At 34.6% G+C, this 14,249-nt stretch overlaps 1 protein-coding gene across 2 annotated transcripts; it reads right to left on the reverse strand.

Moving 5' to 3' along the window:
- Positions 1-374: 374 nt before the first annotated feature.
- On the reverse strand, positions 375-4,711 carry LOC105629154 (serine carboxypeptidase-like 42). 2 transcript variants are annotated; one of them, XM_012210688.4, is made up of 10 exons: positions 3,900-4,704; positions 2,965-3,072; positions 2,783-2,875; positions 2,529-2,621; positions 2,126-2,211; positions 1,725-2,003; positions 1,485-1,618; positions 1,090-1,182; positions 872-989; positions 375-775 (listed from the first exon to the last, which is right to left on the reverse strand). In XM_012210688.4, exons 1-10 carry the CDS (start codon positions 4,201-4,203, stop codon positions 608-610), a joined length of 1,476 nt encoding a protein of 491 aa, XP_012066078.1. In that variant the 5' UTR covers positions 4,204-4,704; the 3' UTR covers positions 375-607. The 2 variants fall into 2 exon arrangements, 1 of the variants encoding a protein (XP_012066078.1); XR_005177717.2 differs by having other exon boundaries at positions 557-775; positions 872-1,006; positions 3,900-4,711.
- Between the last annotated feature and the right edge of the window lie 9,538 nt (positions 4,712-14,249).

Here is a 14,249-nt window from a genome sequence, read left to right on the forward strand (position 1 = left end):
TTTGATAATTTGGCGAATAAAGAAACAGGTTATCCTTATCTTTATTGTATAGTCTATAATGTCCTTTCAGCCCCATGGCTTCCCATTGAATAAAAAAGCTTCATTTTCTATTTGATGAATTTTGACAAATAATTTGTATGGATTTCAATCTCCTCAATCCAATAGTTGATTGTGTAGTGAGAGAATAAGAATTGTATTACCATGCTAATCGAAATCCAGGCACATCATATTTGACAAAGGAAACAAGCTTGAAATGCACAAACTCAATAATAACTTGGAAAAGGATGTTCTTGAAGCTAAAGCAGAAACTTCCTATCCTTCAGTTCAATTCAAACATTATCTTAACTAGACTATGAAACTGGAAAACTGGAAACTACAGTTTAACTCTTATCAAATCCATTATGAGTATGATCTTCCCATTTCAATTAGATACAAGCACCAGAAACTAAATCAAGATAAAATCCCTAACTAAAATTGAAAATCCCTCCTCTTTCAAATATTATTATTGATTGAGACCCCCTTATCACTTCCTCTTATTGTTTTCAGAATTGTGATATATTAAAGAACATGAAACTTTATCATGCTGTAACAAATGATGGAACAATTCTTAATCGTCTATCGAAATATGTGTCCTATTAGGCAATCTCCGGCCACGCACAAACGAGCTGAATAGATGCAAAGCTCTCGATGGCTGTGCATAAGGTACCATATGAGCAGCACCCCTTACTGTGGCAAAAGTCAATAAATTTCCATATTCTGTTGCCCAACCTCCAACCTGTTCAACGTGAGAAAAACAGAGAACAGCAGGACATTTAATAAATAGGCAAATGCAAAAAGGAAAAACAGTGAAATTGCACTAGTGCCCAAGTACCTGGCCTTTGTGAAACCAAGCTCCATAAGGGACTGTGATCTTGAAGTTTAGATCATGAGCTAGTTCGCGGACAAGTGTTCTTGAGCCCAAAAGGGGTACCACAGAATCTTGATCACCACTGCATTGATTAATTCACTAATATTCATGTTGATGAACGAGCTACGTAATAATACAGAAGACGCATGCAATTTATACATCCTGTACAATATAGAACTTACCTGAACACCCAAACTGGAATATCATTTTGAATAATCTTTTTGAGAATGGGAAGTATGTCCTCATTACCATCGGTATCACTGTAATCTAAAACACTGTCCAATGAACCAAGATGCAAAAATTAGTTACGCTGTGAATCAATATGCATATATATTAATGAGACAATTTTGATATTACGCCAAACCTAAACAAAGACTTGTATTGTTTGCCATAAGTAACATCACTAAAAAGTCAGTAGTAGACTTTACTTAGAAGTTACTGTATGAGATGTCCGACAAGTTGAAATAGCAATAACAGAGGTTAGATTATTAAACTAAGGGAGTAAAAAAGTTATTTGCTTTAAGATACCCTTTTCTCCTTAAGCTGCTTACAAGCACAATTCAAGTATTTCTCTTACCTACTGCACATGGTCCATCTATATGGTAAGTTAGTTCGATTAGCATGAAGAGCCTTCTGAACAGCAGGCAGGTTGAAATAGAAAGCTCTTTCATAGGTCATACACACATCAACTCCGACACTTAATTTGGTTGCCTGCATAATTTTTAAAATGAAAATTTTAATGAATGGGTGGATCACGAATATGAACTTCCATTCAGGAATGATAATGCAAGAAAGTAGATGATAAAAGAGAGCATACCAGTTTCCTCAATCGCAATTCTTGCTGAACTATAGATGGATAACAAACGTCCAGAATCACATCATAATTATTTACGTATTCACCAACTATATTATATGCCTGCTCTATGGCTTCATTGCATGACTCTGTTACATTATGTGGATTTGCAAAGATGTAGTCATCAAATTGACATTCATTCATGACCTTGAGGCCAATCTCATCAGAGATCATCCCATGAGACCAAAAGAATTCATATGTTGCTGGAATATCCCGATCAAGTCTAAGGAGTGGGTTACCAATCTAACAAGAAGCAAACGGAACCAGGGAGAACAGGTAAACGATAGCTCAAAAAATATACATCTATATATAAGAAGCACAAGATACCATAGAATCACTAGAAAATGCAATTAAGTTTCCCTTACAGCAACTCCTTTAATATTAAACTTGAAACCCTTTGAATGTGAATTATGATCCAGAAGAACCTCAGCCAGCTGTGGAATGTAATGCCCTACATGAAAATACTCATCCACATAAGGTATCTACTAAAACTGATGTAAGAAGGAATGGTCACAAATGTAATTATGTTGGCAGTGGAATGAAGAAATGGTACAATAAGTAAAGTTGCATTTCATGGAAAACTTTAGAACTTCTTGTCTCTCCTTCACCAAAAGTAGTTGTCATGAACTTAACTTCTAACTTCTTCAATAACCTATTCTTCTTTTTAAAAAATGAAGTTAAAGTTGCTTTTGGAAATACTTTTCCTCGAGAGTAAAAGAGATAGAAAAAGGGAAAAAAAAAATGAAATGCCAATGCTCTCTGTCACACCTGCATAGCTCTCCCCTGTAAGAAATAGTTCACGTGATTTAAATTCTGGGAACTTCTCGTACCATTTTAATAAGAACATATGCATATCCTTGGCTGCAAAGAATAAGAAATGATACTTAGAATCTTAGATCAATCAAATTATAAACCATAAGCCAAAAACCATTATATCTGCATCTCATCATACTCATATATTTCTTTAATCACACAAATAAGTTGAAATGAAATTAATGCAGTTATTAAAATATTTCTTATACCAGTTTTGGCATCCCCTGTAGTGTAATCAGTACTTGTATTTGAGTATGACCATCCTACTCCTGCAGGAGACTCAACAAAGAGGAGGTTTGATGCTGCAAAAATTTGAAAACAGAAAGTAAGTGCAAATTGAAAGCATTAACAATAGATACTCCAATTGAATTGTTAGCTAGCTTTATGCTACCTCTGTTCCAGGACATTGAATTTCTTCGAAGGCCTCTACCATCCCCTTTAGGATAAAAAGGGCCCAATTCTGTGAATGCACCTCCACCAATGGAGGAACAACCAGGACCTGAGCATGGAATGTCACTGTTAATTGTTGACAAATGAATCCTTCTCCTCCTATAATTAGAATTACAGGAGTATACCCATGTATTTTAAAAGAACTAGTTTTTCATAAAAGAGAGGCATTTTTTTTAAAACAATTATCTTTGCCAGGATTTACCACAAAAGCAGTAAAATAATGATCTTTGGTTTGAATATGGCTGTTTCATGGCTAATTTTGAATAAAATTCAATGTACCATTAAAATTTTGGAAATTGCAAGAATTTTTTGCGATGTACTTTCGGCAAAATTCTTCTGCAGTGTATCTCAATTAAGCAGAGAATTTGTGCAGAAATAAAGAAGTAAATGCAAAGCAAATTTTGAAACAAAGCTACTTTCATGGAATCAGAGAAGAATTTTCTTTGAATTTCAAGTTAGTTTCTTCTAAATGTACAAAGCAAACCTAATTATTCAAGAGAATTAGATAAAGATTATAGCATATTAAACATGTAAATTAATGTTCCATAGAACAAAATTCAGAATTTGGCATTCCATTTGTTTTGGAGAAAAAAAAAGGAAAAAGAAAGAAGAGGAAAGAGAAAATGAATCTCCAACTTAGAAAGAAGGCAAAATAGAAAGACAAACCCAACAATACAAACAAGCACAGTAAAAAAAAAAAAAAAAAGAGACAAAAAGAAAAGAAAGAAAACACCTAGAACTATAAAGTTAGTGAAAAGAAATAAAATAGAAGAATCTCATTAACCATTTCCCAGACAAAACAGCCAACAAACACTATAATTAATCAAAAGTATATAAAAAAATTTAACCAGAGAAAGAAAAAGAAGCAAGACTAACCTCCATTGAGCCAAAGTGTAAGGGGTTTCTTGTCAGGGTCCTTATCAGCCTCAACGAAATAGTAAAACAAGCTTCTCCCATTCTTGACATCCACATCAACGTACCCAGAAAATTGCCTAAACGCAACTTTTGGTTGGCCAGGCAAATTCACCACCAGATCCTTAATTGGGTAACCCTCCACCACAAAACTCACCAAAAACCCAAAAGACAACACACCACTCAAAGCCACATTAAACCAGCACTTACCCATCTCACGAAACCCCATGATAATTACAGTCGTAGAAGACCCACACCCTTTATCCATTCCAAAAAAAAAAAAACTCCTCTATGTGTAATAATTTATATGTACCATAAAACAGAAAAACCCAGAGAAGAGTCAAAAATGGAATGAGAAAAAGAGCGAATTCCTGATACTGATAAAACTGTATGCATGCAATGTATATGTGTGTTAAGTACTTTATCTGCTATTATGAAACAAATTCTGATTCAACAGGCACGTGAATTCTGAAGCTTGCTTTAACTAAAAGGCTGCCTCTTCATTGTACTCATAGCCAAGATCTGAAATTTTTTACATATAGAATTTACCGTATGCATGTATACTTATATACAGCCTACTCAGACGGAAAGAGAGACGTTGAGAAGTTGCTGCGGGCTAGCAGATACTACTGGGGTAAGGATCTTTTACAGAGAGATATATTGCGAAAATAACAAATGCTAATGTTTAAGTTTTTGAAAAAGATTCATTCGGTATCTTCCAAAGATTGGTAACCGATAAGAAAGAAACTCAGAATCAAATAAGTCAAAAGAATATATGGAGAAGTATTTTTTATATAATAAAGAATTTTTTTGGCTTTACCGTTGATGTAAAGTATAATAGATTAGTACCCTCAAAAAACAGGATAAGAGATTACTAGTTAATATCTATTATATAAAAAGGAAGATTGAAATGTTAGCTAAAAATTTTTATGCGATCGGTCTTTCCACTTATTTATATAGAGCGGAAAGTCAAATTATCTCGTTGGATTTTTCAATAAAAAAACAATATTATTTCACCATTTAAAAATGGAAAAAAGATTTGCCTATATTGATAGCTGTGTGTTTTTATCGGAGAAAAATATAATGACCATAAAAATGAGAGTATGATTTTTTTTTTCCCGAGGGGGAGAGTATGAATATCTTTAAATTGACAGTATCTTGATGTGAAATATAATAAATTAATGGTAAAAATCGATTTTAAAATAATATAAAGAATGGACATTTAGATCATAGTGGCTTTTAAAAATGGAAAAGACTTATCTATATATAAATTATATGCACTTAAAAATTTTAAGAAATTTAATATTGACAATTGGCAAATTTAAGAGTCTGAGTAATTTTTTACTGAAAAAAAATATAAATAAATAGTATTGTACAATTGGTAAAAATAAGAGTAGGGTTAGTAATTAGATTGATAATATTTTTAAGTATTGTTTCCTAAAAGATGAGGATTATGAAAAAAAAAAATAATAAAAAAATAACAATTAAGTGATTACATAAGACAATAAAGAAAAAACTTTGTTCAGTAAGGTAAAATTTAAAAAAGGAAAAAGATTCAATAACCAAATATCCACGCTGGATTTCTAGTATGATTAATTAATTAATTAAAACCATAAAACGCTCGGAAAAAGCTGAAAGTCAGAGGATGACGAGGAATGTGTAATTTTGAATAAGATAAAATATAATTTTGAAATGGAAAATAAAGACAAAAGAAAAGGAAAAACGGAAAAGGAAAAGGCCTAAGAATACAAATTTTTTGTCATTGGTAGTGGAGCCCACTTTTTAATTTTTGTATGCACGCGCGGGGCTCAAATCTGGTCATCAAAGTGAACTTTGACTCTCAACTTTCTGCTTTATACTATTTTGAATTTTTATGATATTGTGATAATCAAAATTTTTAATAAGAAATTAAATCAAATTAAAATAAAATTTTTAAATTAATTGAAACATTCAAATCAAATTAATTCAAATTTCTAAAAAAAAAATACTTGTACAATTAAATCAAATAAAGAGAAAATAATTACATGATTCTTGAAATTTGATGAAATTATCCAAGTAGTACTACTTTTCAAACCAATATCCGGTTGCATCCATCGACATAAATGATTTCTCCATCTAATTTTTAAAAGTTTTTTATACCCTATTAGTTAATATATCATTCTTTATTTCAAAGCCAAAGAACGAGATTATTAAAAGAAAAAAAAAAAGGCTAGAAGATCATAAAAAACAAGAATGATTCCACATAATTTTGCACAAAATTCAAATATTAATCAATAAAATGAGAGAAAAAAAATTACATTATAAGATTTAATCAAATTTTTATCATTACATACTGTGATTTATTATGATTTGACAAAAGATTCAAAAGAATTATAAGCTAAGTATAAGACTAAAGAGTCTCCCAATAAGGAAATAACATAGCACCAACGAGCAATGAGTAAAAAATAAATCACAAATTGCATACTCAACCTTAGGCATTATTAAGTAAAAATAAAACTACCTTAGAAACATAACAAAAAGTATTTAGACTTCCCAGAGAGTACCTTTAACAAATTTTCCTGTTTGATTATTTACACATGAACTTTTTTGGTAAAGCCAAATGGTAACCTCAGATGTTACGAATGTTTAAATGTTTACTCCCTAGTCCTTATAAAATTGGGCAATTGATGATTTCTGACATCGAAAATATTTTTAACACAACTTGTATTAAGTCCAATACAAGTGAACAAACGCTTAATGCCAGCGTATAATAAAGATGTTTGGCTCAAATTGTGTTTGACACAACATGAATCTTCTAATGTACGTTTACTTAGGTGCCCCCATATTGCATGAGGGTGAGAAATGATGGAATATAGAAGGGAAAAATGCAATGGTTTTTTGTGTCGAGAAGCACTTTATTTGGGATTTGGAGTTTTGTCATATTCTCATAATTAAATTAAGAGAGAGAGTGTGAATTTAAAATTCAAATTTAATATCTCTTATCTAACCAAAAAAAAATTATTAAAGACACTATGAATATTTTATTTATAAAAATTCTAGTTAAGTTAAACTCAATTTGAGCAATTTAACATTGCTCAAAAACTTATTAACAGTTGATATCATACTGAAAATATAATTGTAAATGTAAACAGATTATGCAGATAAACATAGTGAGGCAATTTATTTATATAAGGCCCAAAATAAGCACAAGTAGGGGCACCAACTGACCCCACTAATCCACTACCAACAATAACTGCAATTTCAGAAAATGAGCACATGAAAAATGACACAAGGAGTCAAGAACATTTAATGTATGCTCCTTTATCTTTAATGGCCCTAAAAAGTGGAATAAAGCCAAAACCCAGCAAAATTATGCATAATTTGAAAATCAGCAAGAGGGTAAATGAAGATTAAACTGTAGTGAAAAATTCATAATTTATTTCAAGTACTGAAAATGCTAATTTTAAAACGGCAGGGACCAATGTGCTAATTATGGCAAGCTCAGGGGTGTTAGAAAGTAATTTACCCTGTTAGATATGCTGACAGGAATCCTAGAAAGTTATTGGTTGATTAATGATTAGTTAGCATAGTGCAGATATCACTTCATCTTGTTTCCACAGCTCTACTTACGGGGGAAGAAGAAAAGGAATAGAAAAATTAAAGGCAAAAAAGTAAATCAAGTGGATAATAAACTAATAGATATAACATAAAAAGGAAATCTGTCACAGACAAACACTATTGATGAACATCATAATTTTGCAGTCTCAAAAGTCAGTAAATTAGCTCAACTACTACAATAAACAATTATGCAAATTCTAAAACCACAACTTCAAAATTTGAATATTTGATCATAAATGCTCATTTCTTTAATTTCCTCTTCTTATTTTTTACCTTTCACACAACAATACAAACTAATGTCACAGTCACTTGTCAAAGTATTGTAAGTCAATAGAAGTTGAAAAACCAAAGTTGTGAGAGAACAAAACTAAATCTACAGGTCATTCTGAATAAGTTTTTGTTGGGATTATAACTGATTTTGAGTGAGGCCCGTAAAAAAATGTTATAATAATTACGTATTGGATATTAACGATCGAATTCACCAGAAATAATAACCACGGTAAAAATTAAATAATTACTGTAAATGCCAGATGAAAAATAAGGACACCGAGATATACGTGGTTTACCCTTCAACTGTTATGGGCTACATCCACGGGACAAAAACTACGAATAATTCTTCCACTAAAAATAGTAGGTACAAAAGAGATTACAAAAATAGTGGTACTCTAAGTGTTTCCCAAAAACATCCCAAAAATTATAATCCTCACTATTTTCTCTCTTTCCCAATTTTAGGAACCCCTTTCCTAAAATTCTTTACACTTAATTGTGTATTTCTAATCTTTTATTTTTGTACATTTAAATGAACATTCGTCTGCCTCTTTTTATAGGCAGTTCAGTGAATGAGTCGTGTATAACTCATTCACATCTTTATACTTTGTCAAAGAAGATTGCCAACTTTTCTTCTTTTTCAAATAACACATTTTTCTCTTTCTTTCACAGCCTTCATTGACTGCCCAAAACAAAACGTGTTTGTTGCTTTTTTTTTTTTCTTTCTTCAAACTTGTGTGGGTCCCACATCTTGGAGGGATCCCACAACAATTCTCCCCCTCCCGACTACATGGTGGGACTCTCCATTCCTACCGCTTTTACACACAGTTCGAACTTCTCTTTCGGAACGACCTTTGTCAGTATATCCGCAGCATTTCTGTCTATGTGGATTTTTCGCAACTGGAACTGGTTCTCTTCAAGGGCAAGTCTAAGCCAATGATATCTTATATCAATGTGCTTCGTTCGTGCATGATACATAATATTTTTGCTTAAGTCTAACGCACTTTGACTATCACAATAAACTATATATTCTTCCTGTTGCACACCCAATTCTTGAAAGAATCGCTTGAACCAAAGCATTTCCTTTCCTGCTTCCATTGCTGCAACGTACTCTGCTTCGGTCGTTGATAACAAAACACATATTTGTAATCTTGATTGCCATGAAATAGCTCCCCCTGAGAATGTAAATAGATATCATGATGTAGATTTTCTTTCATCAAGATCACCGGCCATATCTGCATCTGTGTAGCCAACAAGTGCAGTCTTTTCACCTCCAAAAGTTAAACATAACTTTGAAGTTCCTCTCAGGTATCTGAAAATCCACTTCACTGCTTCCCAATGTGTCTTCTGGGGATTTGACAAAAATCGGCTCACAACTCCAACTGCATGAGCGATATCTAGTCTCGTACACACCATTGCGTACATCAAACTTCCGACAGCTGAAGAATATGGAACATTTGACATATCTCCTTTTTCTTTCTTTGTTGATGGGTAGGATTTCTTACTCAACTTGAAGTGAGCAGCAAGCGGAGTGCTAACTGGTTTAGCATTCTTCATATTGAACCTCTCTAGAACTCGTTCAATATATTTTTCCTGCGATAACCATAACCTGCAGGACTTTCTATCTTGGATAATCTCCATTCCGAGAATTCGCCTTGCTGATCCCAAATCCTTCATGTTAAATGCTTTTGACAAATCACTCTTTAACTTGCTAATCATGTGTGCATCTGGTCCAACGATTAGCATATCATCAACATATAAGAAAAGGATGATAAATTTACCATCAGGGAATTTTTGGACATATACACAAGGATCTGCATCTGTCCTTTTGTATCTTTGATTCACCATGAAAGAATCAAACCTTTTATACCATTGTCGCAGTGCTTGTTTCAACCCATACAAGCTCTTCTTCAAGCGACAAACCATGTCCTCTTTTCCCTTGACCTTGAAACCTTCTGGTTGTTCCATATAGATTTCTTCTTCTAGATCCCCATGCAAGAATGCGGTCTTTACATCAAGCTGCTCCAACTCAAGATTCAAATTGGCTACAAGACTTAGCACAACTCGAATAGAACTCATTTTCACAACTGGTGAAAAAATCTCATCAAAGTCAATACCTTTCTTTTGAGTAAAGCCTTTGACGACCAATTGAGCTTTGTATCTCACTAGGTTGCCATCATCTTTCTTCAATTTATACACCCATTTGTTCTTGAGTATTCTCTTCCCTTTTGGAAGTTTCACCAGCTCATATATATCATTCTTTTTCAAAGAATTCATCTCTTCTTGCATGGCCTTTGTCCAGCAATCTCTGTCTTTGCAAGATTGCACATCTTGGAAGCTCTCTGGCTCCCCCTCATCAGTAATCAAAATGTAATCAGAACTAGGGTACCTTGTAGATGGTTGACGTTCTCTGGTTGACCTTCTTAACTGAGGTTCAACTCCTTCTGGTGGAATGGGGTTCTCTGGCTCCCCCTACTCAACACCCTCTGCATCACTGTTATCATCTACAATTGTCTTTTGATCCTCTATGATTGGCTCTTCTTCTTCTTCTCATTCTGATTCTGGCATTCCTCCTACTGTGGCATCATCTATAGGAATGCTTCCTGGTGTAATATCAACAACACCATCACTTGTGGATTCTTCACAAGTTGTATCTGCCACGATCTCATTCTCGTGGAATACTACGTTTCGGCTCCTGACAACTTTTTTTTCACTGGGTCCCATAACCTATAGCCAAACTCTTCGTCTCCATAACCAACAAAAGTGCAAGGAACTGACTTGTCATCAAGCTTTGATCTCTGCTCCTAAGGAACATGCATAAATGCCTTGTAGCCAAATACCCTCAAGTGAGAGTATGAAATATTTCTACCTGTTCAGACCTTCTCCGGGATATCAAAATCCAAAAGTGCTGAAGGTAGTCGGTTGATTAGGTAGACAGCAGTATTGACAACTTCTCCCTAAAATGGCTTAGGTAAGTTGGCCATTTTGAGCATGGATCTGACTCTTTCAACAATGGTGCGATTCATCCGTTCAGCAACGCCATTGTGTTGAGGCGTACCAGGAACTATCTTTTCATGCCTGATACCGTGCTGACTACAATAATCTCTAAACTCCTTAGAGATGTATTCACCACCATTATCCGTGCGCAAACACTTCAATGCCACTCCAATCTCCCTTTCCACCATCGCATGGAATTGCTGAAAGTGCTTGAATACTTGGTCTTTTGTGCGCAACAAATATATCCATGTTTTTTGAGAGAAATCATCAATGAAGGTTAGAAAATACCTACTTCCTCCAAGTGATTCTACTTCCATGGGACCACATACGTCAGAGTATACCAACTCCAACTTGTCTCTCCGTCTAGAGCTTTTCTGAAATGAGATACGATGTTGCTTTCCAAATAAACAATGATCACAAGGGTTTATTTTACCTTGGGCTAAAGGGATGAGGGACTTCTTAGCCAACATATTCAACCCTTTCTCACTAACGTGCGCCAGCCGCCTATACCAGAAATTTGGTGAAGCATCATCTGCAACTGTATTCAGTTGACCCATATATATTATTGCGTGCGTCTTATACAGCGAGCAACATAATTTTCCTCTCGCCACCACCAAAGACTCTTTGGTGAGTTTCCAATTACCGTCACCTGTATGCTGGTGATAGCCTTCCTTGTCCATTACACTCACAGACAACAGGTTCAACCGAAGATCGGGAATATGTCTCACATTTTTAAGTGTTAATGTGCACCCAACACTTGTCTTTATGCAGATATCACTGATTCCCACCACTTGCGAGACACTATTATTTCTCATTCTAATAGTGCCAAAATCTCCTGCTTTATAAGTGAAAAAGTATTCTCTTTTTGGAACACAGTGGTACGAAGCACCGGAGTCTACTATCCACTCGGTATCTGCATCTCCAACATGATAGCAATCTGCATCATGAGTGACTAAAGTCACCTCACTATCTTCTCCTGAGACTGTAGCAGATGTATTTCTGTCATTCTCTTGTCTTCGATTTGCATTATCCTGTTTGAGTAAACGACAATTTCTTTTGAGATGACCCTCCTTACCGCATGGTAACACTTTCTCATCTCTCTGGACTTGGATCTACCACCTGACTTTTCATGCCTTGGACCTCTACTCTTGCTCCGGCCCCTATTCTCTGTGACAAGGGCTTGTGAACTGGTACTGGCAACGTCTCTTCTTCGTAGTTCTTCATTAAGTAGTCTATTCTTTACCATAGACATTGTTACCACACCATTTGGAGCTGAGTTACTCAATGATACCACAAGAGTATCCCAACTATCCGGTAGAGATCCCAACAGTAAGCATGCTTGCATCTCGTCATCTAAGGACATACCGCTAACTGCTAACTCAGTTACGAGTCCTTCAAAATCGTTCAGGTGTTGTGTAATTGATCGTCCCTCTGACAGCTTCAAGTTCATGACTTTACGAATCATGAAGACTTTTCCTTGAGCATTCATAGCCTCGAACATATTCTCTAATTTCTTCCAGAGAACTTGGGGATCTTTTTCATTTCTCACGTGGTTGTATAGGCTAGCATCTATCCATTGGCGTATTGTACCCAATGTCTGCTTTTTTAATTTCTCCCACTGCCTTTCTTTCATTTCTTCTGGCTTTGCACTGTCACCTTCAATTGGATCGTACAGATCTTTGCAATTGAGGTAGTCCTCCATTCTAGATTTTCACATTGAATAATTCGAATCCATCAATTTGATCATTGCCCCATCGTTAGCCATGTCGAATTCTGAATCTGACAAAATTTTACCATTCACGAAATTCACTATTCACGTGAATAACTTTGTAGAAAACTGACAGAATTTACCAACCAAAGGCTCTGATACCAGTTGTTGGGATTATAACTGATCCCGAGTGGGGCCCGCGGAAAAATGCTCCAATAATTACCAGAAATAATAACCACGGTAAAAATTAAATAATTACCGTAAATGTCAGATGAAAAATAAGGACACCGAGATTTACGTGGTTCACTCTTCAACTGTTATGGGCTACGTCCACGGGACAAAAACTCCGAATAATTCTTCGACTAAAAATAGTAGGTACAAAAGAGATTACTAAAATAGTGGTACTTTAAGTGTTTCCCAAAAATTATAATCTTCACTATTTTCTCTCTTTTCCAATTTTAGTAACCCTTTCTTAAAATTGTTTACACTTAATTATGTATTTCTAATCTTTTATTTTTGTACATTTAAATGAACTTCGTCTGCCTCCTTTTATATGCAGTTCAGTGAATGAGTCGTGTATAAATCATCATTCACGTCTTTATACTTTGTCAAAGAAGATTGACAACTTTTCTTCTTTTTCAAATAACACATTTTTTCTCTTTCTTTCGCAGCCTTCATTGACTACCCAAAACAAAACGTGTTTGTTACTTTATTTTTTTTTTCTTTCTTCAAACTTGTGTGGGTCCCACATGTTCGAGGGATCCCACAACAGTTTTTTCTTCTTTTTCAATGACTGAGATAAAGTATAGAGGTTAAGAAGGAGAAAACCATAACCAGAGGAGGCATATGGGGGGTTATAATTTGTGGGGCATGTTGAAGCAGAAATGTCAGTTTGTGAGCTAACTTCTAATTCAAGTCTTGTGTCTAAATGAATCTGCAGACGAGCTAAGCTTTTCTCCTTTAAAAAAGAAAAAGTTATAGGAATAGCACATGCGCAATGTATAATTGTGGATCTTATAAGCTGAATAAATTAGCAACCACTTTCTGGTCCCCAACATTCCTACTCTGTTTGCTGCCATTTATTGAAAAGAAACTTTGGTCCAGAGTAAGAACAAAAGAATAACTGATTCTGTTCATAAACATGCGCGCACCCACATGTGAGACTCTGTGTGGGTGTGTGTGTGAGTGTGTGAGTGAGTGAGAGAGAGTACATTTTGATTAGCCAGGCTAATGTCAAACTCCTAAGAACCATGATTACTTCAAAGGATTAAGTAGTTAATAGTTCAAGCTGGTGAGAAAGTACATTTTGGCTTGCATTAGTTTCCTAGGCAACACTCTTTGCACTTGACTGGTTATGTAAGTAACTAATCCAACTGTCAATCAAACTATGAATGAAGGCCAATAGTAGAATTCCATAGGGGAAAAAAAATCTAGAAAAAAACTCACTTCGAAAGGTAAGCAAGATACTAAATGTGATGACTTAAAAGAGCATCAGTTTGTAAGAAGAAAAACGAAACTATCATTACTAGGTCAACCAACAGTCATATGCAGCTGAATAGAATAATCATAATGAAGGAAACTTGCCTGTGGAACATACTTTCAAATCGGATGATGCGAGCCACAACAGGTCCGGGATAGAACCATCCAAATGCATAATAAGGCAGCTATTATTTCATGTTACTCTTCTACGCATCTGTAAAATAAGTCCTTTTTTCCAGGCTTATTTGTGCAAAAAATCTTTTTTT

Source organism: Jatropha curcas, chromosome 9, assembly GCF_041381405.1.
Source record: "Jatropha curcas cultivar XTBG-Jc1 chromosome 9, XTBG_Jcur_1.0, whole genome shotgun sequence".
NCBI classification, from domain to species: Eukaryota; Viridiplantae; Streptophyta; class Magnoliopsida; order Malpighiales; family Euphorbiaceae; genus Jatropha; species Jatropha curcas.